General features: G+C 41.7%; 1 protein-coding gene across 14 annotated transcripts in view; it reads left to right on the plus strand.

The window, feature by feature from the left end:
• Positions 1-15944, plus strand: part of BLVRA (biliverdin reductase A) — a 46876-nt gene extending 30932 nt beyond the window's left edge. For 3 of the 14 annotated variants that reach the window (XM_026075296.1, XM_026075295.1, XM_026075297.1), the window contains 2 exons: positions 401-558; positions 2008-8269. In XM_026075296.1, the coding sequence (XP_025931081.1) occupies positions 401-558; positions 2008-2059 (210 nt within the window). In that variant the 3' untranslated portion in view covers positions 2060-8269. The other 11 variants (XR_003255107.1, XR_003255111.1, XR_003255110.1 and 8 more) reach the window with 11 other exon arrangements.
• The last annotated feature ends 11535 nt before the right edge of the window (positions 15945-27479 follow it).

Consider the following 27479-nt stretch of genomic DNA (forward strand, 5'->3'; position numbering starts at 1 on the left):
CTTATCTCAATTTGTGATCCCTCCCACAAAATTCCTGCCCTTCTGGTTTCAATCTGTCTCCTGGCCATGAGTTCAGGCAAATTTAAATCTCAGCTGTGTGTATCCAGTTTCCCATTCAAAAGTGGTATATTTTAGTGACCTTTCTGAATCTACTAAATAGAATCTGTAACATGTATTGCAACAGGTTTCCTTGACATTTATTAAACAGCTTGATCATAATAGAAATACTGTCAGAAGATTTTTTCAGGGGGTGTTTGACACAGTCTGAACCCGGTCAGTTTTTGGAAATGTAGAAGCATGAAAAAATAAGTATAAGGTGTGACATGCACAGGTTGGTATATCACATTCTGTGTAAGTATCTGCTTTTCTGCTTCTTACACTAAAAATCTCCCTGTTCCAGTGGGACACTATAGGAAGAAGTCCATTGAAGTATGTTTTATTAATTCTGCTTGGTGCTATGGAGATGTTACGGAAAGTGCTGTATTGCAAAATGCTCCTATGTGAAGGAGGGATGTTCACTTTGCTGACACAGGCTGAAGCTTGTCTCTGGCAGATGAGGTATGTGGAGTCATTAACTTTAACAGCTTTGGCCTGAACAAGATGCTGGCTGAAACCTAGATGAAGTGGTTTGATCCAAAGGCCTTTTCAGGGGGTTAGAGATCAGGGGAACAGAAGATTTCCAAAGAACAAAGAAACTAGCCTTTGGTATGAGGCTTTGCAAAGCTGTGCAGGAAGCTCTGGTAGAGAAAGAAAGAAGGTGGATGTGATTTTTGCACTGAGTGTTTGTTTGAGAGTGTGTTTTGTGAGGGCTGGGGGCAGGGGTCTGATTTAACTCTGTGATTACTGGAGACTGTAAGAAGCTAGTCTGTATGAGGTGGCAGCATGAGTCGAGAGTAGCTGGGACCTGCAATAAAAGGATCCTAGGGGGTTTCCAGCCCAATAAGGAAAGCAAGGGAAGGAAATACAGGGAGAATCTTTTAGTTTTTGTACTGAGATCTGTGAACTCTTGGGCTTCTGAAGTAGAGAGTCATACAGAAGGGGACAGGAAAGTGGGTGGGAGGGAGGGAGAAATCACATTATTTGTTTCTCTTGATGTTGTCCAGTTTTGGCAGGTACTCTAGGGTGATCCAGCGCCCCAGGTCAGCACAGTCCCAGGATACAGGCTGCTGCCCCAGAGGTTGCTTGGGACTGGCACCCCAGAGGCAGTCTCTGGAACACACTCCCTTTCCTGTATTTTATTTCTGGTGTCCAGCGTAACACTAGAATAATAATAGTTTATTTGCCTTTTGTCCAGGATGGAGGAGTCTCTTGATCTGTCCTTCCCAGTCACAGTCTCGGGTACTTAGCCATGGCCAAGGCTGGGGCAGTTAGGAGGAGGGAAGTGGGGGAAAAGGAGAAGAGGACTGGGGACAGCACAAGAACTGCTTAAGCTGGCTTTATTTATGGCACTGGAAGCACAAGAAGTGACCTTGGGTTTTGAGGGCTGGTTGTAGAAGGGGAGGTCTAGCCCCACTCTATGAATTCAACTTCCTCACTGCCTACTGCCCTTGACTTCTCTTTAACCTAGAAAAAAAGAGAAAAGCCTCAGGGCAGCCAGAGGTAAAAAAAAGAGGTAACTGGGAGGATGTCCTGTTGGGGTTGCAGGCCAAGGCCAAGTTTGGGTGATGGGGAGGGAGAATAATTAAAGCATACCATGCCTGAAGTATTTACTATATTTTGTTTTATACATGTGTTATTGAAAGCTGCACATATTGTAACTACTGCATAAAAGTAGAGTGCAAAGAGATTAGAAAGATCTGAACCTATTTTTAAGTGGTCTGAGTAAGTCAAAACTCTCTATTTTAAAGTGAATAGTGTGTATGGCATCTGGGTAAAACTGCAGTGCTGACTTACAGAAAGTGCTTCATGGGTTACAGGTCCTCCAGCAGTCCTCAAAGGGCTTGGAGTTGTAAAGACTGAAATGTACAGTTATTTTCAGCTCTTACTCATGATGTTTGATCCCTTCAGGTTAGCAGTGTGGTCCAGGGCCTCGGGCCCCTCACAGGATGGTGATGAGTGACCCACCAACAGCAAATTCAGCTGGATCTCTGGCTCCACTGCAGCATCTGCAGTGAAACTCGCAGATCTGTGTGCTGATGTGGTTCACGCAGCAGCATTTACTTCTCCCTGAGGTATGTGGTATGTTCTGCGCAATATTAATATATAGCATAATACCAGGAATCTTAGGATATACAGCAAAATAATAACCCAAGACTTTTGACAAGGGAAGCATCATATCTGGTTATCTTTAAGTGCTGTAAGCTGGTATCTGTAGAGGCTGGTGTTATATGGGGATTAATGATGTTGCAGGACTCTACCGAGAGACCTGTTAGAGGTTGTGTTCGCATGAGGAGTGCAGCACAGGTATTATCAGTGCAAGTTTCATCCCTAACTTGGAAGAACCAACCCCTGTAATGGGGAGATAGGAGATATTGTGCAGCACATTGTGGTTCTGTACAAAATCCCTGACCTAGCTCTAGGCGAAGTCTCACCTAGGTGAGGGCAAGACAGTGGTGTGACTTAATCCAGAGAGGTGTGCCCTGCTCCTCGGCAGAGCTAGCTGGCCTGCGGGGAACACAGTGCTAACTTGTTAGGCCATGCAGACATACCCGCAGCACAGCTCTAGGTGCCTGTCTGGTTCCTGGCCTGCCCCATGAGATTGCCACCATCAATAGTATCTTTCTCCTATTTACACTTATCTGTTGGGCAGCAAAGGGAACCCAGACTCAGCTCAGGGAGGCCCATGGCTGCTGCCCAGTGATGCCTGCAGAGCTGCGGGAGCCTCCCTGTGCTACTGCTAGCAGAGCTCTGAGCCTTCATAGCTTGACAATAAACACACCTTACTCGATCCAAGCTCCACAAAGATAGATAAGGAGGGAAACTTCAAAACAATACTTTAAGACAAAAATACAGTCATCAGAAGCTTCAGATAATAGCCTGCAGATACACACACTAGATGTTACAACAATAATGTATCCTGGTCTAATAAAAATGATTTATTTAGTCCATCACATGGTTACTGCTTCAAAAAACTTCTCTAAAACTCCATCCTAAATCACATTCAGTGTGAGCTAACTTTGTTTTTGTCACTGCTGTTAATGTCATAATCTGCCTAATAACATTACTGTCTAACATACCTAGTGCAATCATACCCTCCTGTCTGATCACCAGTGAGTCACTGCTTTTCTCTGATAAAGGTAAACTGTAAAGAATCCAGAAACTTGTCACTAAATGGGTTAGATTACCTCAAAATAATGAATAACTAATTTGCTAAATCCTTCATGCATAGGTGTTATTCAAGTGACAGATAATTAAAAATGATYTTTAAATGTTGGGTTGAGTATTAGCAGAAAGTTGAGATAGATCTCAGTGCCAGGAAGAATGTCCCTTTAGATAATCTATCACTTAGGATATCTAAAACAAGCTAGAAACATAAATTAATATGGTGGGGATAGTTCTACATTAGTAGGAAGCACAGTGAGTGAACTATTGTTTTCTTTCTCTTACATAATTCAAATATAGTCTCTTCCCCTGATTTGGGAAGTGCTTTGTGTTACGTTTCACATCGCGTGCCATGTTGATCAGTTCTCTAAGAGAAAGCATGGAACTGTGAAAGCAGCTAACTTGTTTCTCTGTCTTTTCTAATCTGCCAACATCTGGCTTGAGTTATTTGTTCAATGAATATATTTACTGGAATGACTTACAGCTGATGTCTTAGGCTGTAGTATCCTTATTCTTCGTGGTTCTAAAGGAGATGTGTGTATATATGCGTGTGTACATATATATGGGGKGTGTGTGTGTGTGTATGCAAATTACACCTGTGTTATTCTTTTCAATCTAGCCCATGCCAATGGTTCCTCTGCCTTTTCAAAAATACATAATTGTACCCTAAGTTGAAGTCCCTCTTTTATTCTGGTCCTTGTTATTAGCAGTACTTGTAGAAAACATGAGTTTGCAAAGCTCAGTAAGATTTTAAATGAATCAGGACACCTTTTCTTAATGTCCTCTGATGTGAGATTTTGTTTTATGAACTCCCCTGCCAATGGGTTTATTTTCAAGTTCATAGTCTTAAGAACTTTCTTTATAGTACTGATGTGAAAACATGTTTATTATAGAAAAGGCCTAGATTCTGACATTTCCTATCATTGACAGTACCTGCGTTTTAATACAGCATTTTTATAGATGGGGAATGTTTAACATCCTAGTCTCATTCATATAGACAGTGTTAATGTTTGGATTTTTTCTTTTACTCTGAAGAAGACTTATTTATGCTCAGATTTTGAATATTATGGAGATTTCTTCAGGACCTGTTAAGATGGTGAGTTACAAATGCCCTATCACTGTCATTATCCTGTTTTGTCCTATAGCAAAAACCAGACAACTCCAAACCATCTCTGTCACTGTTTCTACGCAGTATGCCCTGATCCTTTTTGCTAGTCTATATGCAGGCAACTCATGCAGAATGGGTTTGTTTATAGTTTTTCCAGCACATCTTTCCCCTTGCTGGGCATGCTTTTTGCTTTGCATTATGCAATTCATCTCTGCTGCAAACCTGCTGTGTCTGTACATTTGCTTCTATTGTAATGCCATGTCTTGCTGTTGTACCTTCACCTCTGTGTGCACATGAGACTGTTGCTCATATCTGTTTTATTACATTCAGGTCATGAATTGCATACCTGAGCACTTTCATGTGCTGTTACAAATTTTTTATGTTAAATTAACAGCCATTAGACCTTTCTCTACTTCTGCTTTTGAGCTTGATTTCATCGGGAGCTCATCTTCCAGCCTGTCATCCCTGCCTGTCAATCCACAGTCATCTTATTGTCAGCTGTAGCCAGGTACAMACTCATGAGTCATTTCAGCATGTCCTTGATTTCACTCATTAAAAAAAGCTCTTTGCATGGGAGTGTTTTTCAGTGGAAAACAATGGGTTTCATATAGCTCAAGTGGTGCACCTAGGATTTTTTCCATTCTGCTTCAGAGAACTTGCCACTGGAGCCCCATGCTCTGCTGATATCCCCACCTTTTGCCCTGGTGCACAGCAGAACGTGAGCTACAACCCCCAACAGCCCTGACATGATCAGGTCGGGTATTTGCTTCTACACAGTCTATTTCTCTGCAGTCCTTGCAGTTTGAAAAACCATGGGAAAGCAGCATGTTTCTTCAACGTCTCACATGAAAACCCATTTTGTATTATCTTCTAAGATCATGTCTTTGGTATCCAGGAAGGACAGCGTAAATCAAACAGGTTTCCTCCGTTTTGTTGTTTGCAAATCCACTCAGAGGTACTACACTCTCAGAAGCTCAGCCCTGCACATGGCAGAGCATGTGCGTTAGCAGTGGTGTTTTAGGGTGTGATTTGGCACGCATTTCTTCTGAAAGTGCCCACCAAACTCCCACCACTTGTCCCTGCCCAGCTGTGTCCATGCAGCTGTGCAGGATATCTTCCAGATAGGCCATCCTGGCCTATCTGTTGAGCTTCCTCCAGATAGGCTGAGCTGCTGCCATTGCTGCGTCCCCTTTCCCAGCGTCTCGTGGGCGCTGCAAGGTGCGTCCCCAAGATGACTAGCGAGGCGGACCTCAGCGGGGCTGGAGAGGGTTGTGAGGAGAGGAATGGGTGGCAGCATCTCTCTGCCCCAAATCTGGACAGCAGTCTAGCATGGAGAGAGGAGTGAGGAGACCAAACCGTGACTGTCAGCCACAGCACTGCTCAAGCAATCCCACTTCAAGGAAAAAAGAAAAAGAAAAATGAAAGAAAAATGAAATCCAGTATGGAATTTTTCAGTGGAAAATAACTCAGGAAACATAGATAACCTTTCTTCTTGGTGTTTGTGTATGAAAGGTCCAGTATAGTCAAAATCATAATTTTCTGTAGCCCATTGATTGCATCTTTTCTAGGAGCTGTAGGTGACACATGGATTACTCCTATGTAAAATGCCCGTGTGTAAAAAACCCAGCTGTCATATCTTGCCTGCTCTGCATTTATTGGCTCTTTCTATCCAGAGGCACCTTTTCTTGTGCTGAAGAAGAGCCAGTGGCTGGTGGATTTTTAAAAGAAAATAAGAGAAAGCAGAGAACAGAAAAAGGCTTATGACCTCAAGTTTCTCTTGCAGGCAAGCCTGCTTTCCTTTTCTGGTAACTCATCTCTTTCTCAGGAGCTGTCATTGTATCTGACTTTATGTTTGTAATCAGGCTTTGGGAGGCTTTTCTTGCAGTGTGAAGTGGGCGAGAGCAGGCACAGCGGATGTGCTGTGGATCCATCTGTACTAGACATCCATTTACTACAGGGCAACCTTACATTGCAGAGGACCAGGCTCTGTGACCCAGTCCCACATCCTGAGCTCTTGGTCTCCTCCTTGATGACCTGCCAGAGCTGGTTTCGAGGAGGGCAAGTGTCCATTGAGATGGTTGACATCAGTCACCAAGAGGAACCTGACAGAGAACGGTTCCCAGCTCTTTGTCCCTTCCTGCACACACACCTTCCTTGGGTATACCTTGTTGTCTTTTGCATTTTAACAAAGAAACACAGTCTGGTTTTACCTGGACATCATGCCTTCTTTTTCTGCTAAGTTCCCACCAGGTGATCGTAGTTGTAACTGCTTGTCTTCAGAGTTTGGAAAGCCTGGCATGGAGAATTCGGAAACTTCCACATGGGCTGAAGCTCTGGACTGAATATGGGATTGGGCTGATCACTGTCAGTTCTGCTTATAACGCTTTAAACAGCAGCATTTGTGCCTTCTTTCCCTGATGGCTTTGTTAAAGTCATCTTTTGAAGGAGGAAACAGCTGGCTTGAACGGCTACAGAAGTTTTGATGGGGATGCCACTGTGCAGGAGGCAAGCCTCACGCTTTCTCTAACAAGGCCTTTGGGTAAGCATCTGGTTTTGCAAGCAGAATTTAAACTAGAGCTTGATCAGTTGTACTGCAAAGGAGCATCGCAAGTACTGCAAAGTACTGGATAGGAGCCTGATTCTTTTCTGTGCACCATGTGCAGACCTCTTGCCTGTCTTCATGTGCATTTTATACAGATTCAGGCCCAGTGCAATGCAATGAACAGTTGTTATGGAGGGTGAGGAGTTATTACAACACAGATATATGGGAAAAAGATAAAATGGTTAAAGCTAAGTCATTCTAATAAAGAAACTGTAGGGAAATTTTTAGCTCTACTCTTAGTAACATCAGTAAAATGCTCTACAAGGTTGATGTAACCTCTGCATATTTAGCTGAAAGGATTTTTTGTCCATCGATATTCATTTTGCAACAACCTATAATAAGATGTCACTCACAATGGTCTGGTCACTGAATACGTTAAGGCTTGTTTATTAGGCAGAAATCTGCAGTAAATCATAGTCAGGTAGTTATCACTGGCAGTATAATGTCTTGCTATTGATGCAGCTCTGATCTTTTGGAAATTCAGGACACAAACTAAGACCTGTCAATGTCTCAGAATATTCTGGGAACGTATCCTGCCGATTCTTAATGCATTAAATAATCACAGTTTAATCTGCCTGTCTGCTTTTAGCCATTCATGTCAGGGAACAAATTTCTTTTAAATGATGTCTTGCAGTTATTTTCCTTTTGGCTATTCGGTTCATTCAGACTAAAGCAAACAGTCTTCCTATCTGAAGCCTCAGGTAGTAATTCATACCCATACAAAAGAGTACAAAGTGCAACCGTATCAAAAGCCACTAAATCTCACTCGCTTTGAACAAAGTGCAAAACAACAGAGAGCCTATTAAAGTATTAGGCAATTGGTACCTGTCTATCTGAATTCCACTTAAGACCCTCTCAGGGAAACAGTACTGCTAACCCATCAAAGCAAAAGGAAAATACTGCGTTTCCAGGGAACAAAGTGAGGCCAGTGGGGCACCTATTGACTGAAGATGGAACAAAATTGCTCCCGTGAACATCAAGGAGTCACGGCTCTTCAAGGAAGATGTTGAGAGCATCAGCGGACATGTGCAGGTATAGAAATAGAAGCAAGGGCTTCAGCTTGCCACCGCATGGAGCCTGACAAGGAGCTGCTGGCCCGGCAAAGTCTGGAGCAGACTTGGCAGGAGAATAATCCCATTTTGTGGCACCTTTGCTGAGGTTCCAGAATCTATTTTTTACCCAGCCTGGAAGAAAGCAGAATTTCTGACCACTTTTGTGGAAACAAACAGTTTGTTTGAATCCTGCTGGGTAGTGATTAAGATCTGTAAAATCCAAAATAAAATCTGTGCTTTACCTAATTCAGAACAGAGTTTGTTTTTCTTCTTTTTCTTAAATCACTCCAAGTCTGACAGAGCATGAATTTCACAGTCCAGGGTTTTTGCTGTTCACAGCAGAATATCTGTATCTGTTTTCCTCTGTGAGAAAATATTCTGATTTAATGAAACAGAAAATACGAAAAAGCTCCATCCAGCAGATTGAAAGATGCTTTCCCAGGGTTGAGTACCACCAAATGAGAGAGCTGATTTTTCCAAGCCAGCTCAATCTTTGTATTTCAGGGATGGTAGATAAAAAATAGTTAGAGTTAAATCAGATTTTAACTTATATCTGATTTAAGTATGCTTACTTAAAAATTAAATCTAATTAAAATTGCATTTGAAATTATAATAATTTATATCAATGTCTAACATTACTATATATTCTATTAAAACAATGTAATAAAAACAAAAAATAAAGCAGTACATAGTTGCCATCAAAGTTTAAAATAGAGTAAAGTTCCTGAAACTGTGTGAATTTTTTAACTAAATGACTGGGCCTAGAGTTTGCTGAAGTGATAAAATAGCTTTTGATAGCCATGACTTCTTTTGAAGACTCATAGAATGTTTTGTTCTTTTTACTGTATTTATTTCAGTGTAGTTCCTTCCAAAGAATACTTAAGTAATAATAGAAAAAGCAACTGGAAGTTTAAAAAGCAGAAATACTCGCTTGGTTCCTTTGGCCTATGCTCACAAACTAGGTATGTGGGGCTATCTATCAATTCAAAAATTTTCAGGCTTAAGTTCACCTACCCCAGATTATACTTCCTTTGTAATAAACTGTTTTTAAATACAGAACATTTTGAGGTAAATTTACTATTTATCTCCTGTATTCAGTATATGTGGTAAAGTTTTATACTACTGCCCTTGTAAAATAGAGATATACATCCATCATCCCAAGCAAATCACAAGTGAAATAATTAATAATTCAGAAAATAAGAAATGTCATTTGTTCTTTTATAAGATAAAAAAGCTAACAGTAGGAATATCAATGCATATATTTGAAGTTATATGAGCATTTACATCCCTGTGTTATACCCTCCTGAACAGTAAAAGGTAAGGAAAAGTAAAAAGCGAGTTTTGCACAAAGGTTATTTGTCTTGTCACCAGTGGTTCTTCACTGATGCAGTTCAATTTTGGTTTTAAAAAAAGTGCAGAGTACATATTCAACTTGGGATTGAAGCCTGCTCTTTAAATTAAGCTGTTTTGACTTGCTTTTAATTCCCAAAGAAAACCAGAGTTTTAAATCCCTGTGATTTAAATTATTCGGCAGTACTCTCGGTGGAGGCTGCCTGGGCCAGCTGGGCGCTCGGTGCCAGCCCGCCACGACCACCTCTTCTCACACAGCTTTGCCGCGAGCAGCTGATGGTCATGACTTCTGGTCATATCAGAGCTTGGTTGGATTCAGGGCCACAAGATGATGCAAAAAAGTTCAGGAGTCTCTTCCTGCAGCCTTCATCGCCCGCTCCATCAGCTGTCAAGTCTTTAGTACATTTTAATGGGATATTTGTGGACAAGTTTTAAAGGAGAGAAGTGCAGTTGCAGCAATTTATTGGGCTGTCAGCACTGCATGACACTTAGTCCTGGTCCCAATCTGTAAAATAAGCGTTGGGCTATGGAGGGGGTTGGGGATTTTTGAGCCTTTTTCGTGTTTTTTCCTTCCCCCCTGCTCAGTGTGCAGGGCTGCACCGGCTGGGTGCTGAGCTGCCCCGTGCTCTTCTCCACCTCAAACAGGGGTAGGAGGGCGTATTTAGGTGGTCTCCAAATTCTCCATGTGCTGGTGCTGAAAACCAATCTGGCAGGGAATAAAAGTACTGAGACTCGGACATGCGACCCCACAGGGTGGGCACGAAATGATCCAGCCTCAGAAAGAGAATAGGGGAACGTTTCAAGCTGTGGTTCGGGCAAACCCATTAAGAAACAAGGTTTAGCCATATGTATAGTTCAAGTCCAGACTTATTTGTTGTGGTGTTTGGATTTGGGCTGTGCTATGCATTGATGAATGTAATGAAGAGATCACCAGTGTCTGAGAAATGAAGACTGCAGATTTCCCTCTTATTCAAATTTGTGTTTATTAGCGGCGTTTGTGGGCAAGAGGCAAAAAGCACTGCAGCAGAAGTGCTGTCAAGGGGGGGTGTTTCATTGCTTTGTGAAAAGACAGTGGCTGTGTTAGGCAATAACTGTCCCCCTGATTTCCCGTGAACTTAAATGGGATTGCAGTCTGCCCTGTAGTGTGCAAAAAAGAGCCTATCTGAACCATCAGCAACAGAGTTTTCCAAAAATAACAGGCTTTCTATAGAAGTTATATGCTGGTATCCACTCAGCAAAAATCGGGGGGGGGGGGGTTGTGTAAATGTCCCCAAATTCATCTCACCAGGACTGTCAAGAGCTTTTCCTTCAACATTTTCAACTTCTGGGTCACTGTTTGCTTGACATAGTTTTGTCAAATGGTTTAAAAGTCTGACTTCAGTTTTAGAGAAATGCTTTCACTTCACTGAGCTCCACTTCTACATTTTAGACAAAAACCCTCCGGTATTTCCAAACTGCCCTATTTGGAAATCTGATTTCTAGTTCTGTTGTAATAATTTAGCTGGAGAACAATTTCCTGCTACTTTATCCCTTGCTCTGTCACTTGGGAAGTTGGAACAAGCCTGTAAATAGAGGAATATTTTCCCCAGCGTGCTGTTCTGTGCATGCCTGATCCCCACAGGGGGATTTTTTTGGTGTGTGGGAGTAGGAGGGGGACTGGTCTATTTGGTATATTTCCAATGCCTAAAGATGAAAAGTTGCAGCTCTTGGGAGCTTCTGCGCCAGACGGCCAGAGACATTGAGCAGCCAATGCATGGAGATGCTTGTTGGTAAAAACTGAACGCTTCGTTGCAACTTCGCACGCAAGAAAGGGAGCATCACAAGTAAGACACAATTTTGTTCAGTCCCCTCCTGACTGGAAATACTCACTGTTGACATTTATTCAAAAATCCTTCAGCAGCTTGAGGATATTTTCTTAATGCAAAACAGAATATGAATATGAAAACAGCTATGAATTTGGTGCTGAAGAGGAGTAGAGGAGTATTTATATGTAACTAAAGCTATATGCTCTCTTAAAAACACATTTCCACTCYGTAAAGTGACAACAAAATCAAGGATTTCCTGCCTGTCTGCAGCTCTGACATCAAATATGCCCCTTTTTAGGAGTCCTAACTCTTTTCAAAAACCCTTACGATCTACCAGGCGCTTTCCTTCCGGCCCCTTACCACCAAACACAGCCCAGGGTCTCGTGCCTGGCTGCGCTCTCCGACCCTGGCTAAACCCAGCATAAAGCACCAGAAACGGCTTTTCCTGCAGACGCCCAGCAGCCAGGAGAGGGCTCAAGTGCTGAAGCAACAGGTTCCTTGCCCTTCAGCCCAGCAAGTCAAACCCCAGCAACGCTCCCGTTGTTTTTCTCTGAATCCTGGTTTGATTAATGAGTATTTCTTGTGCTGAAGCTGCACTGAAGTGGAAGGTCACCGAGCTGCCTCTGCCCCCATCGTTACTGGTGCCAAGACTTTTTCCTCCAAACCCTGAGAAAGCCAAAGCAGTTTGTTAGGCTGAGGTGAGAGCATAGGGAGACTTTTTTTTTTTTTTTTTTAGCAAATCCAGCTTGATTCATAGACAAAGATTGCTACTGATACAGACTTAGACTGCACAGAAAGCAAGTCCTCTGAGACTGGTGAGAAAAAAAATTCCTTTGCAGAATGAGACTGGCTAGATCTTTTAAATATCTTCCCAACAGCTTGTAAGGAGGCAAGTTAGATGGAGGAGTGGTGCTGGCTTACCTGTATTTCCTCATACTTGTGGTTTTGAGTTGGGTAAAAAAAGAAGCCTCAGCAGTAATTTTTTGTGGGAGAGGAATCTCTAGTTTTGAGGAAGACTCTGTGCAGAGACTCACATTAGGATCTTTGGGATGTTCGTTTATGAGCACAATTTTCCTGAGAATGGGGAGGTGGAGGAACAGGGGAAACAAGAGAATTGCCTAAATGAAAAAAAAAAAAGAAAAAAATAAAGACATCTATTGCCCTGTGCAGCAGGGTAATAATTCAGTAATTCAGGTATTGCTGAATTTTAACACTGTTCTAATTGGTAGCTGTGGTACTCAGGTTGGCTTCTGTGGAAAAGCTATTTGAAAAAAAAGTCCCCAAGTGAGGCTATACTTCTTCCTGAATCTCAAGGATGTTTTGTTTCTTTTTATACACAAAAAAACCCAATGCAAATAAAATCATAGGAGAATTAACATTTAGAATATTCTCAATTGAAATACAAGATTGTCACTGATTTTACTCCCTCAGAAGCAGCATTTTGCATAAAGATTCAGACAGGACAAAGATTCAGCTGATTATTTATTAATGCATATTTGCTGATCAAGAAAACAAAAAGATATTCTCAGAGGGAGGGGAAAGGGGCAGAATGGATGCCCCTTCATCCTGTGGGAAAAAGAAGGACATCTGAAAATTATCTCTGTTCCCAGTTTGGGAGCAGGCTTTTTTCCCCAGGGAGACATTCTTCCATCTGCGTTGCTACTCTGAATTGGCAGAGCTTCAGCAAAACTGGAAGAGTTTGTGGTTGAGGAGAGAATAGAAGAAAAGGAAAAACGTGATGGGGACTCAGGGAAGATGCAGCCTCCAGCAGCTGAGACCAGAAGAGAATAAATTTCCCCTTCAAACACAGTTGCTGTAACTGATATCACTGGGTTGTGACCAGAAATCATTAACAACGCAAGCACTCTCCAAGCCTAGGTAAATCTGGATGGTGCTGAGTTACTTTCCTTTGGAAAAGAGATGTGTCCAGTGTTACTAAGTCCTTCTAACCTCCCAGACTGTACTACCTGGCCTCAGGCRATGACAGAATTGAGGTCTGTTAGCCCGGTTTACTACCTACTGCCTTGGTTTGAATTTATTTTATTGACCTTTTGGGAAATACAGCCCACAAGCTGATCTTAAATATGCAGGAACACAGTGAAGGTTCAGCTTGACCCTGCCTGGCTGTAAAATGGCATCTCAAAGCTCCATGCAAAATGAGGACCTCATGGACTGACAAATGCAATTTGTTACACTTGTCATGTAAAAAAGAAATTGTGACTTGCAGTCCAGCAAGCTTCCCCTGCAGTATGTAAATCTGAAATTATTGATCCTATTTCAACTCGTGTTTAAGTCCAATAATTGCCATGTGTTTGACAAGTAATTGCTAGTTATTAAGGGTTGTGGAGGCCAAATTCTGCTGTGATTTCAAACAGGTAATACCCCGTATTTGTACACACACAGAGCACAACTGGATTAAATTTTCAGGTTGAATAGAAGTAACAGACGAAATGTTGTTAGATCAGTACAAAGAAGTAGTCTGTTTTAATCCAGTGGATTGGGATTATTTTTACCAGATTCTTTTTTTTTTGAATTGTGGGTCTATTTTCTTTTATATGTAGACAGCAAGTCCTTCATACACTCTTCATAGCTTATGCTGGTATACTGCCTTCTGTTGCTGGTGATTTTTTGCTTGTTCTGCCATAAAGTTCAGAGTCTGTTGACAACATTCGTGCACAATCCTTTCTTAAGTGCTGTGGCAATATTTAAGTTTAATGTAAGGAGAATCCTTTACATCAGCTTTTAGTAACCAACTCAATGTGGTTTGCTGGATGCAAAGTCTACAGTTTGGCTAGAAGAGCTGAGGGCTGCTTCAAGACAAAACACATGAAACATTTGAAGCTATTAGAAAGTGCAAGACTAGAGACTGGAAGTCTCAATTTGTCTGCTTATTTGAGACAGGTGTTTCTCTTCCAAACAACACTAAATGCTCAGATGCTTTATGTTAGTGCCTCTTTTCAACATTTGCAAGCAGCTGGAAGTCCTTTTTTGGGGGAGACTTCAGAGGTCACTGGGCAATTCAGTGAAGAGACCGCTTGGGTACAAGGATCAATAAATCTGAAAGCAGCAAGTGAGAGGAAATGGTGCATCACAAAAGAAGGAGCAAAGACAAAACTGGACCACTGAATGCGTGTGCTCCCTGTGCTGGAAAATACAAGAAATATCTTCTGAAAGGAAAACAATGTGCAATGCAAAGTAAACATAATTGACCAAAAGCAGCAGGGACCTACAGTGACAAAGTATGAGTTAAAGGGAAAATCAGAAGTTGGTACTGTAGAAGTACTGAGATTCAAGGAGGTTGAAAAGTTGATGATCTCAAGGGGAAAAATACATTGCTATTTGCAGCCTGTTTCAGACTGGGCTGTTACTGATCTTGAAAATATGAATTAGAATTACCAGGAGCAATGAGTAAGTGCTCTGGGATGCTAGATGTTCTGGGAAGATGCATAGATAAGTATTTGGCAGCATTTGGCGAAAAGGTTGTTATACAAATGTGCCAGAATTTGCTTGAAACTGGAGCTGAAAATCCCTAAATCAGCTTTTTTTTTTTTTTTTTTAACAACAGAATACTGTCAAGAAGAGAGCAGAGCTGCAGTCGTTTCAGATCTGACAGACACAAACTACTGCTACAGCAGAGCAAAATGAGGCCTTGAAACAGGATATGGAAAGTTAAGCACACAGATTAAGAAAAAGATGCAGGTAAAATTCATACACTCATGCAGAAGATCACCGAACTGAGAGATGATGTGTACTACAACTTCTGAAGCCCTGACAGAAGAAGCAGAGGAATGCAGTGAAACACCAAAGAAGCAAGTGGACAATTAGATAATTATTAGAAAGTGAGTGGAGGACAGAAAGTTCAGAGGTTACCATGAGGTCAATGCACTACAGTATAACACATTCACCTGGGAAATGGGTGTTTGTCAAGAGATAACTCTACCAAAAGGTAGTGAGCCAGAACTCCTACTGCTGTTGTCCTGCTTGTTCTGGCAGCATCAGGGAGGGAGAAAAGGGATTTTATAGAGGAGAAACAGGTACTGTCACTGGGATAAGGCTGTGGACTGTGTCCTCAAATGTTTCATAAAGTGCAGAGACCAAGCTGAGTTTCCAATGTGACTAGAGGTGACTAGAGAAAGGTTTACAGAGCAAGTTAGGTTGAGATGTGTGACTACAGATAATTCTGCCTTAAAAAGAAGCTATCAGTAGCTGCTTTTGCATTCAGAATTCACTAAAATGGGAAAAAAATTGTTGCACAGCTCAGTGGACATCCAGTGGATAACACAGGTAGCTGAAAGGGTAGCAGCTCCTGGGAAATGATGGAGAAAACTGTAATGGTATCCTTCCTCCTAAGTAACATTGAAGAAGGACCTCAGGATGCTGCCGAGCCTTGTGGAGAATGAGTTTCGTTAGGAAGGCAATGTGTGTACTTTGGCCTGATCTTTCCCCAGAACCGGTAGCAAATATGCATTTTTTTAAACTTTGTGAGCTTTTTACCCCAGGGTGTCCAGGTGGGACCAAATATAGAATAAATCTCTTCAAGCTGTTCAGAGAATGTGGAGCAAATAAGATTTTTCATCAAGGTAAGGAATAAGCTAGAAGTCACTCTGCATATACAGGAAAAAGGAACATCAATGTATTACTTTATTAAATTATTAATTCAGCAATTTATTATTTTAATTCTTGATAACTGGCTTGTTAATTATTTATCCATTAGTATAGTTTCTGTACTGTACAAAAAGTTTCTTGGGAGTTGAAAAACTGGAAATTTAAAAATTAAAATTCAATTAATGCAGTCCACAGAGAAAAGCCTTAGTAGTCTCTTGTATTCTTTCTTAAAGCAAGAATTTTTTGCAGGATGAAGTATTTCCAGTAAAGTCTGAAGCACATGGGGAAGAAAATCAGGTAACTGATGGAAAAATAGTTGCATGCTACTACATTTAAAATTAAGATCAGAAAGGAAATAAAATGGTCTACATACACCTCAGTCTTATTGCCTAAAAAAAAAAAAAAAAAAGGAGAATCCATCTGCCACAAACTTGAGGCTGAGCCAGACCCAGAATAGGTGTTCACAAGTCAAATGCAAAAGGAAATGACTTTAGTGAATGAAATGTCATCAGCAGAGATGTGTATGACGTGTCTGACTTTGGGAGGCTACATAATAGAGGTCTGTAGGCTTCAAGTTGAAGAGTGTAGGGCTGTTAAGTACCTATTACAGTTTCAGCAGAATGTGATGTAATTTATGTCTAGATCTATAAGTGTACATTCATTTGATGCTAGCTGATGAAACTCAAAGTGTGAACGTTAGTGCAGAACATGTTCAAAAAGGGGTGACAACAGCCGCTGCATCACATTTTCAAGGCTCAGTAGATGCATGCAGAAATAATCATGTTTCCCTAGCAGTCCATCCTTTCGCAGTTCTTCAGTCCACCGACTGAGCCAGAAAAGTATTAGAGACTTTGATCTCCTCTAATTCTGCTCAAGGCATGACAGAGCACCTCCCTCCCTCCTCAATGCCCTGAAGTGATGGTAACTTAATCTGGAAGTTTTCTTCAGGATGACAAATGTTGACTGAATATAGCAGTAGGATCTAGCAATGGAATAACTTGTAAGTAATTGGGAGCTTCAGAACATGTTTAATAATGTGCAGTTTTACAGATTATGTATAATGTGAAAACCTGACAAATTTCAAGTTGCCATGACAGCTTTGTCACAAGAACTGTATATACTTTACATGGAAATGGTGACAGAAGTGATGTGTGCTTTTTAAGTTGCCAGTAGATGAGATGGTGTTGGGGGCGGGGAGGGAATCCGGCATGCTGCAAGGGAAAATTTTCCAAAATGGAGGGAAAGAAGAGATTTGGGGGACTGGGTAGAAATATGAGCTTAGGGATGTCCACCTGGGACCCCTGTGGACAGAAGGGACTGGTGGGAAAAGAAGCGAAGCGTGAGGGTCCAGCTGCAAAGCTTATTGGCAGACATTAATAGCTCTCAGTGAGAGGACACAGAAAAAGACTTAAAAGCCATCCAGAATGTGAGTGACAAGACATCCAGTTAAGAAGTTTAAAAATAGCAGTTAGAGCATTTTGTGCCAGGCCAATATATGAAAAACAAGTTCCTACATATTATATAGCACCTCATGTAGTAGAAAGGATATAAGCAGGATGCAGAGAAGCCAGCCAAGGCCGTTGTTGGAGGCAGAACAATGCCGGGGTCACAAAGGCTGAGAATGGCAAGTATTGGGTAACCTCCTGGGTACACTGGTGGGTGTTTTATTTAGTGATCAAACAAGTAACTCAAGCGGGAGATGCTGAGATTTATCCAGTCCTTGGTCATGAGTCCCACAACATTCAGCTGTTGACCTTTTGTGATTGCTACTCTGGAAGTTTCGGGCCAGCACAACTGAGTCATACTTCCTCTGTGCTCAGATGGCATAAGTTAATGAGCAAAGAACTAAAGGATTTGATAGCCTACAGAATCCAAGCCTCCAAAAAAACAGCTCCAAAGAGACAAAAATTTGCTAGGAAATGGTACTTGGTTAGAGTTACCCCACACATGATCAGAGTATCCATTGCACGCAGGAACCTGGTGAGCTGTTTACAACAAAATGACGTTATAGTATTGCCAGTCATTCTCATATATATAGCTAAAGGCTTGGAAAGAAGCTTGAAGAAATGTATAGAAAGCACAGACCTTGAAGCCTTAGAAAGGATTTGGAGATTTCAAAATACTGAGAATTATTATGAGGGTTTGTTGGACGGTTTATGAAGAAACGTGAATGAATGTTATCAAAGTTTCAGAAGACTGAGGTATATAGAGAAAGAGGATCACAGAAGTAGGGATACAGAGAAGTTAGAAAGCTCAGGAGGAAAAGAGACAAAGATAGTTGAAATGGATCTGGACTAGCAAGGACTTTTAGTAACAGAGAAGAGTGCTAATAGTAAAATTAAAGGTTAGCACACAGAGTAAAAGAAAGTAGGTATTGCTAATATAACAAAGGACTGGGGGTGTCAAGGAGGTATTGATCCCAGCGGGAAGAGAAAGCTATTGTGCTCCTGCTTTCAGCTTGTACTTGTGGGTAATTTTACTTAATTGATTCAAATGTTACCTGTATCTCATTTATGTGGTAAACATTATTCCAAAAACTGCCCCTTCCTACTCTTGAAATAGCAACCTACCACCTTGCCAAGGCATAGTTTGCTTTCCAAGGCCAAGTTCATCCAAGTTTATTCTCCAGTTTCAGCTGGTTGTTTCATTGCTGAAGAGAAGTGTGCTGGTATCCGGTCATTAGCACTCTTTATCCTCCTTTGCTGTAACTGTAACATCTATGCCTGCTTATGCAAAATCTTAGTGCAGAAAATATAGCTGGGAGAGTCTTTGGATGTGTTAAAGGGGAACTGCTTCACAGGTGAGATGGGAGAGAAATTTCTCTGGAGAAGCTTTATGGGCCCTGGGTCTCTCCCATGCTCTGTGTCTCGCATGCTGTTAACCATGTTGCAGGGAAGAGCGTGACTCGAGATAACCTCTGCGCTCCCCTGGGGCCAGCAGAAACTGCTTGGCATTTCCTCAGTGTTTCATCCAGCTACTGATTGGAAAAACACTGCCAAGTGCCAAAAAAACTGCCCAATGCTCCGAAAGGTGCATTTGTACATTAACAGTTACTAATAAAGGACCTAGGCAATTCTGTAACCCTTCAGGGTACGTCTTTCACCCTAGTAGCGTGGATTTGTCTGTACTTCCTGAATCCGTGGTTCTGAGAGAGAACTGAAGAGCAGCCTGAAATTTATACATAGTGTTATTGGCGTGAAGACTATCATCTCCCCAATCTTGTAGCGGCTTATCATACGGAGACAGGGCAAAGATTTGTATTGTAATGCTTATTTATTAATGCAGCTTTTCCTGAGACAGAAAAAATATGTTGTTGTAGGAAATCTTTCCCCTTTCCCTGGAATGGAAAAAGAATGACATCTGCACATTTCCTACGCAGCTGCACTTGGGATGCATATCATCCCCAGACAGGCGTTTCTGAATCTCAGGACATTCTGGTTGCTTAGAAGTATCTCCGGTAGCCAGTTTCTTTTTCCCACAGAAAGCAGTTAGAACAAAACAGCCGTTCTGTTGTAGGTTGGTGCTCTGTTTCCTTCTTGAGCTCAAGAAACTTCTGCAAGAAGTATTTATCTGGGTATTTATCTACCCAGAAAATACACAAAAACATAATAGAGTCAAAATTTACCAGGGAGGTTCTTCCTCGATGGGTGCAATCAGAGATGGTTGTTGACTGCATAGTCTGCGAGATGGGGTTTTTGAACTTTCAGGAGGAAGATTTGGATAGGCCGATGATTCAAATTATGACGTTTATTTCTTAACGCCTGTTTTCTTGACGGAGAAACAAAAGAGGAGTGTTGGTTGGGGAGTGGAGGAGTTGCAATGAAGTCACTGTGAAAAAGATGAAAATGTCCTCTTTGGCTCTTTTCTCTGAGCAAACATCCCTCATTTGGACTGGTATTCTGCAACAGGGAGGTTTAAAATAAGCCAGAGGAGCAAAGTCAGGGGAGAACGAAGGAACAGGGGGGAGGGAATGCAGGACTCGACCAAGAGGCTGCACTTACAGGGAAGACCAGATGAATGACAAACATGCTGAAACTGGATATTCTGCTCCCTTTGGGGCCTAATTCACCAGCTTGGTACCCCTGTAGAAAGAGCCTAGACATGATTAATCAGAAATGTGATATCTAGCAGTCCCCATGGATCACAAATCCCAGGCTAAAGACAGTGCCAGTGCCTTGACTTCTCTTAACAAAGATAAACAAAGACCAGCTTACTAGCTCCCCACATTTTCTGGCCTATGGAACTGTATCATTTTGGATTAAATGATACTAGAACTGGCAGGGGTTGGCTGACATAGAAAAGCCCTTTAGTCATGATTACTTCCCAATGCCTTTTCTGTGCATCCTCTGTTGAGACTGTGGGACAGTGCAACCCAGAATATGATCTTACGCCTGTAAAAATACAGATCCTGAAGCATGAAAAACAGTAACAAACCACTTTTGTGGCTGGCAGATCACACTTGTTGAACTGGCATGTAGCAAAACAAAGGTCCTGCAGTGCAGGAGCCCAGCTGCCTCTGCCTCTCTGCAATTTATAGTTGAGATTAATGGTAATCTTTGCATTGGTACTAAAAATTATAGAGGCCAGTTCTGCTTGGTTAGTTGTCTCAGCTGGATACTTTCTGTATTTACACAGAGAGCAGACCGTACCTTGGATTGGCACTGACTTGAGACAATACATATATGAGCCTTTGGTCCTGGTTTTATTAATCTCTTCCACTTTTTCCTGAGGAAGAAATGAGAGGAACKGCACAACGCAAAAAAACCAACAGCTTCTTCTTCCTGTCATATGCAAGGTTTTACAGGTGCAGTTTTTCCTCTCTCAACATACTCAGTAGCTGAGGCTCAGAAGTGGTGAGAAAACATGTTTGAAAAGCCAACTGTATGTAAAACACTGCTTGTGTATTTTCTTGCTGTCAGGTATATAATGCTCTATTTCAGAGTATCGCCAACTGCTTCGAGATCAGCTGGCCAAAAATGGTGCTGGCAAAACTGGGAGGCTAATGTTAGGCTGAAGAGCAAACTGTCTCGTGTTAGCCCTAGCCATTGAACTTATCTTCCATCCTCAGATTTCCCCTTCATTCAGTTCTTGTAGCCAGAGTGACATCATGTCATGTATTGCCCGTAGGCAGCTGTGGCTGGTTGCACCAGACTGACACTGAGCTATGATCGTTGCCTTTTTAACATTGAAGCTAAATTGCTCCTGTTTTCCCCTTTTGCCAGGAATCCCCACATCTAGTTTAGGGAATGATAACTGCTGAACTAGCATCTTCTTCCTGCCCTTTCCTCTTTGGTGCTCCTCCAAAGCGGTGAAAGCAGAATTAGAAGTGATAGGAACAGCAGGGCCTGAAAAATGGATTTAACATAGGATTGTAAAATTAAACAAATCCAATCCTGTTTGTCTTTGTCTTGCATATACATTTAAGCCTGTTACCCTATGTTCCACTGATTAAGAACAGTAGCCTTAATGTCAGGAAATCATATAAATGGCTTCTCACCCTTTGTGCACCTCAGAAGGTGCCAGGCATCGTAGGGCTGATCTAGGTGCCCTTCTCGCTGTGCTCCTCTGTGAAACAGTCAAAGCCCAAGATTTAAGCTCTCATCCGAGTAAGATGTTGTTTGGACAATTTCCTAAGTGCATGCTAGGTGGTCAGTAGGCTGTACAGCTGGAGATTTGTTTCCATCTGTCTCAGTCTGTGCCATTTCCTTGTATAAATTAAGGAGATCCTGGACCCTTTTCAATTGCAAGGTGAATATTTTTTCAGTAAATTTTGACTGGTTTGAAATGAAATACACTAGACTTGATGACTTGACTTGACTATCAGGAGGATATGACTTACTTTCAGTTATTCAAGGTTCTGCAGGAAAACTACATAACTAGGAGAAGGGAAAGACATGTATAATGCAAATCATAAAATATTTAGGCCAAAAGAACAGATCTAGCATGTTCATCTTTGAAAAACATGTAAAGGAATCTCTCTGAGACTGGAGGAAGGTTTACAGCCCGGGGGCTTGTTGAGGCCTGGTCTAGCTCTGCCTCAGGTCTCTCAGGGACACTGTGCTACAACCACGAGCAGTTGGGGAGAAGACCACCACGACCCTGATAAACCGCCTGGTAATCTAGAATAGACTGTTAGGACAGACACCACTGCTAAGAGATATAGTGGGGGGAAAAAAAAACAATAGTCCACTGATTGTTCGTCCTCCTTCCTTGCCTTGCAGCATCTCATTACAGTTGCTTATCATATGGTAAAGTGTTATTATAGTATACTTGTGCAGCATCCTGAAACATCAGGATATTGATGACAAATAGCGTCCATGTTGAAAGAAGTGGCTTTCCAAAGAGGAACAATACCTTTCCTGTGCCTGCGCTGAGCAGCCCCGATTTTGTCTGAAAACCTGGCATTCTGCCATGCTCAGCAGCCTGTAATTCTATGCAAGAATTTTCCTCTCCTTTCGGGGATATGAATATAAATGACATTTCTTCCTTCGGGGCATCTGGACAGGCTCCACATAGATTCAACAGGCAAATTCATTGTATACAATATGTCCACCAAAGCTCATGCCTGAATGCTGCTCTTGATGATACGTGGCTTTGCTCTGCTCCATGGTAGGTGAGGTAACGGAGGAGTGCGTGCCCTGCAGCAAGCTGAGGAGCACATCACAGACTAGCCTGGCCATTCCCATGGCGGCAGTCTTGCAAACTTCCAGTGACCTCTGATGACAACAACAACAACAACAACAACAACAACAAAAAGGCTAAATGCAAAAGTTTCCTAGTTGTTTTTTTTTTAAATCATTTTCTTGTCATTTTTGGAAATAACTAATGCCATTAACAGCTTTTAACAAGTCTGTTTTTCTTTCTGCAAACACCAGCTTAAGAATGGAACCAAGTGAAAAAAATGGGAGTCTTTTAAGGATCTCTTTAAATCTTCCCATTGAACTTAAAAACAAACAAACAAATAAAAGTGTTGAGGCTTAAAAGAGAAAAGCTATGAGAATTAGGACTTGCTTTATGGCATATTCTGCAAATATTCTTACCAGAAAAAAAAGGAGAAAAGTAAATATTACCTTATCTGGTCAATATGAGCTGTTTAATCTAAACTGCAGTGTTTTTCTTTTTCAGCTTCTTTGGAAGACAATTATCTTCCTCACTTTCACAATTGATTTTCTTAGCTAAGTTATCCTTAGGATGCTCTTGTGTAACAGCAAAATAAAAATATTCCAATGACTGTTGCAGAGCACGATTATGTGTGTAGGTTGACATGCAACTGAATAGCCTCTAAAGCTCCCCTGCCTTTGTCTAAGGCTTTATGCTGAGTTGGATATGTCATTATTAGCCTGATAATTGCCCAGAGTCAAATACAACTTTTTCTATGAGCATTAGAGTTAATGAAGCCTGGCTTGCTACATCTTTGTGTCTTTTGTCCCCTAACTTCCTTTTCCACTTGCAAAGTCCATTATAAAATGCCAGCATATGAGAGACTGTGATCTGCAGTGTTGCTCTCTCCTCTCCTTAGCTGCCTAATTTTCCACAAAAGTTGTAGGAATCCAGATAGCGCTGAAATTATTTCCTCTTCTTTTCAAACGTGATTGAAACGGTCAATTGCTTCCAAAGCTTTTAGGGTTACCAGGAACGACTGAGCAACAGCTCATCTACAGACAAGCACGCATCTCATTTCCTTCATCGACTTAGCGCTGCTGGTGGTGAAAAGCACTAGCTTGGCGCCATCTGAGATGAAATATGGTTCGGCAAGAAGCTGGGCACACCCTGATGTATGCACCAACGAGCGGCGAGAGGAGATGCTTCCTCAGCTCTCCTCATCGTCGTAAAAGAGGTGGGAGAACTTGCAGGCCTCTCGCAGGAGGTTGCCAGCCTGGAGGAGAGCAGTAACTAAGCTGCAAAAACATTTGTGCTTTGGTGATAAGAACACAAAAAAGAATTGGATTGGGACCATCGGCCTTTTGCTACAGGGTCTGGATAACTGGCAGACTGCAATGCTTGTCATTACCAGAGCAGTCATCCGAACTGAAGGCAGTGGCCTCCTGCCCAACAGGGCTAAGCCAAGGAAGCAACAAACTATCGCCATGTCTCAGCGTAGCTCTCAGCACAATGCCGCCTGTGCCCGAGGGCTTCACGCGAAAAGTGACACCCCTGCTTAGATGTTTACAGCAGCATCATGGTTCTTGGACTGTCCCTAGATTGTTGTCACTTTCCTGGTATTTTGAAAATAATGAGACTGGTTATTTACAGTCCAAATAGCTGTGTGGGATTTCATTCATTATGGCAAGGATGGCATGCTCATTAGCTCAATTTTTTTTGCGTACCGAATTAAAATTGTGTGCAGGGTTAAAGCTGCTCTCGTAATTTTTAGCAGATGTGAAATTTCAGTATTAGGAAGATCAGAGTTTTAAATTATTTGAAATGCATGAGCAAGATGCTAATTTAGGAAAAAAATACCAACTGGCTGGAAATAACAAAAATAAGAGACAAAATAAATCTACTGGTTATTTTGGGTTTGGGTTTTCTTCTTCTTTTTTTTTTGAGTACAGAGAATTAGCATGTTTTGGATTTATTTTTCTTGGTTGTAATGTTTCTAGGAAGACAGGTCAGAAGTGGTTAGTGTGGGGAAGAGTAAGTGGCTGCCCTCTCATTTCTTCCTTTTGTGAGTATTAACTGATTACTTGGAGACACTGTGCAGCTGTCGACACAGTGGCCAATGACAGGGCTGCCAGGTCCTTTTTATGGCCGCAGGTATGAATAATTGCTGCAGATTCTGGAGCAGGAGAAAGTGACTGTGGTGGTATATCAGCAGTAGCTTCAGTGAGAAAATCAAGGAGTCAGAGGACAAGAAGACTGACAGACCAAGAGGCTGTGACTGGGTTTCACCAAACTGAAAGGAAATGTATCTTAGTATACTCTTTAGTATACTCTCTTTGTAAAAAAAATAAAGACACAGAAAAGCAGAATGATACAGGACGAGGGAAGGGAATTATGATCTGGGGCAGAACACCGGAGTAGCAGAAAACAGTTCTGATCTCATGGGGACATGGAAGTCCTTATCTTATTAGCCCAGTGCTGCTCTGCTGCTTCAGATTAAATTTTAGGATCTAGGTGTAAACTAGGTGGCTGAAGTTTAAAATGACAGCCTGGCGCAGTCCTGCCTGCTCTGACAGTCTGGCAACTGGCTAAACCTATGGGGAAGGGAGTCTGGCTTGATCCGCTCCTCACTACTGATACCAAGGGAGAGCATTTAAAGCTAAAAGAGTAATTCARTTTAAGTGGCTGCGACAGAAGATTGCAGCCTCCAATATGGTTTGACTGAAGCAGAAAACAATTTAAAAAAATGGCAGCACTTTTCACTTTCATAAGCAATCCCAAGGAGACCCCAGGGATGCTGAGGATTGATCTATGCAATCCTCCTTAGAGGCCACCTGAGAGGAAATTTGAGGTGGATTGATCAGACGGTAAACAGAAGGCAAGCAGAGACACAATGCCGGTAGAGATTATCCATTTACATGCTTCAGAAATCCATTAATTTTTCTTAAAATTGTAATGAAAAGGAATAATTCTCCAGTTGCTATACCGGTTTCCCTCGCTCGAACTCTGTGGCCACTTCACGTGTGGGAATTAATTGCGAGTCTTGCCCAGCAGGCAGGAGGCAGCTGCGCAGCCACGTTCCCGCTCGCTGCACACAGCTGCGCAGCACAAGGGACAGGAAATTATGGGAGAGAGATGAGAGCAAGGACACTCAGTTTTCCTAGCGCTGGGAGGAGTGGGTGATTTAAATGGTTCATCAACAGAAAAGCACTAAGTTTGGCCTGGCTTCTGTCAGGCATCAAAACCCTGTGGTAGAAGACATCTTTGCTAAAACCTTTCTCCTGGGCAAGTTAACTCTGAGCCACATACATAATAGATAAACTGTGGCGTTATCTATTGTGCAAGTGTACCAACCTAATTCTTAATGTTCGCTGGGAACAAAGCACTCCAAAGACAGCAATGAAAAAAGAAGCAATAGATGTAGTAGTATCTTGAGGACTTAAGTCCATATGAAGGATTTGTGGTAATCAATAAAGCATTTTGGGTGTATTGTGTTTTGTGTTGTGAGGAGTTATTATGTTTACAAACAAATGGAAACTCTTTGGTTGTTGAATTTATTTTCCATTGAGATTTTAAAAAATGTGGGGTAGCCAAAGCTTCTGTTTGCTTGAATAAGGGACACTCAGCAAATGGGCTAAGTAGCTCATCTATTGCCTCTTCACACTCTAGACAGTCACCTAAAATCCTTGAAGATAAGTTTAGGATAGCATGGCTAAACTCTGAGAATTCAGGTCACAAGTGCAAGTGGCATTTCAGCATTTCAAAATATCTATTTGGAATACACTTGTCCTGCTGATGTCCTTGAAGACACTTCTGGAAGTAACAGGAATGTATTTTCAGACTTAATTTTTTTTCTTTTCTCACAATATGATATTTTTAATATATTTATGAATGTTACGAGCCTTTAACCTAAGCACTCTCCTCCTGGAGGTCTGAAGTATCATTCTGAATTTGAGTTTCCTCCTCAAGCAAGAAAAATAATACTAGGAAATATTTAACTTTTATATTGTTGAAAGGCAGTGTAAAAATCATTTGGCATCTGCAGACATATTGGTAAAGTACTGAAATTTCCAAATCAAGGAACTTTAATTATTTTCTCTTGGTGTTTACTTATAATATTCTTATAAGCCACCATGGCAACAGAAGCCACAACATCTTGCACTAACACGTTCTCACCACGTGGGCCAGTTGCCATGTATTGCTCATGTTGACTTCAGCGTAGATGGCACATTCAGGATGCTTATTGCCACGAGGCCTTATTTTGGGTCTCACATGTATTCTACCCAGCTATTACACACATGACAGTTTTCTCCTCAAAAATAACCTGCTTTAAACATGTTATTCTGCCCCTGAAACTACAAGTGGCTGTGCTAGACCTGAGCCAGGTGTGTGCTAGTGAGGCAGGCCCTTTGCTGCTTTGGCATCAACAGCCTGTGTGAGTGTGCGTATCTGTGCAATCACCAAAGGCAGCAAGACCATGTCTTAGTAACGGCCCAGAGGACCTCAGTGATGGGAAACAACGCATGGGAAGTAACACAGGATGCTCAGCTTCTGATACCCTGGCAATTATAAACCCAAAGAGCTCCTTGTTTGCCATAGTAAGACCCTAGGAGAAGTCATAACACTCCTATTTTACAGTGGAACTACAGCTGAATCCCATTTGTAAATTGGACATATTTACATGTTAAAAAGAAATGTATGCTTTTACATGATATTTTCCCTCCACTCTGCTCCCTTCTCTGTCTGACCCATTTGCTTTGACTCCTGCCCTCTTTTTGCCTCTCCAGACTTTGCAGCTACCTTCTTTTTCGCCTGTTGCGTCTGCTGAACTCCAGAACAGCTTTCACCAGTGTCCTTGTTCCCTGTCTCTATTTTATATAATAAAAAATGTAATCATATTTCACTTAGTGCTCCCATTTCAGACTTGCAGCAGAAAGCAGAAGTGACAAGCTACTCAAGCCATAGGGAAAGTACTATTCCGAGTCCATGACGGAGGTATGAACTTTGCTGTGTTACTGTGCTGGAGATGTTTTCCATGTTCTCTGAAGATGTTTTTTATTATGTAACAGTTTCACTTGGTTGCAGTGTGCTGTTCC

The sequence above is a fragment of the Apteryx rowi genome, unplaced genomic scaffold (assembly GCF_003343035.1).
Source record: "Apteryx rowi isolate R43461 unplaced genomic scaffold, aptRow1 scaffold_400, whole genome shotgun sequence".
In the NCBI taxonomy this organism is placed as follows: Eukaryota; Metazoa; Chordata; class Aves; order Apterygiformes; family Apterygidae; genus Apteryx; species Apteryx rowi.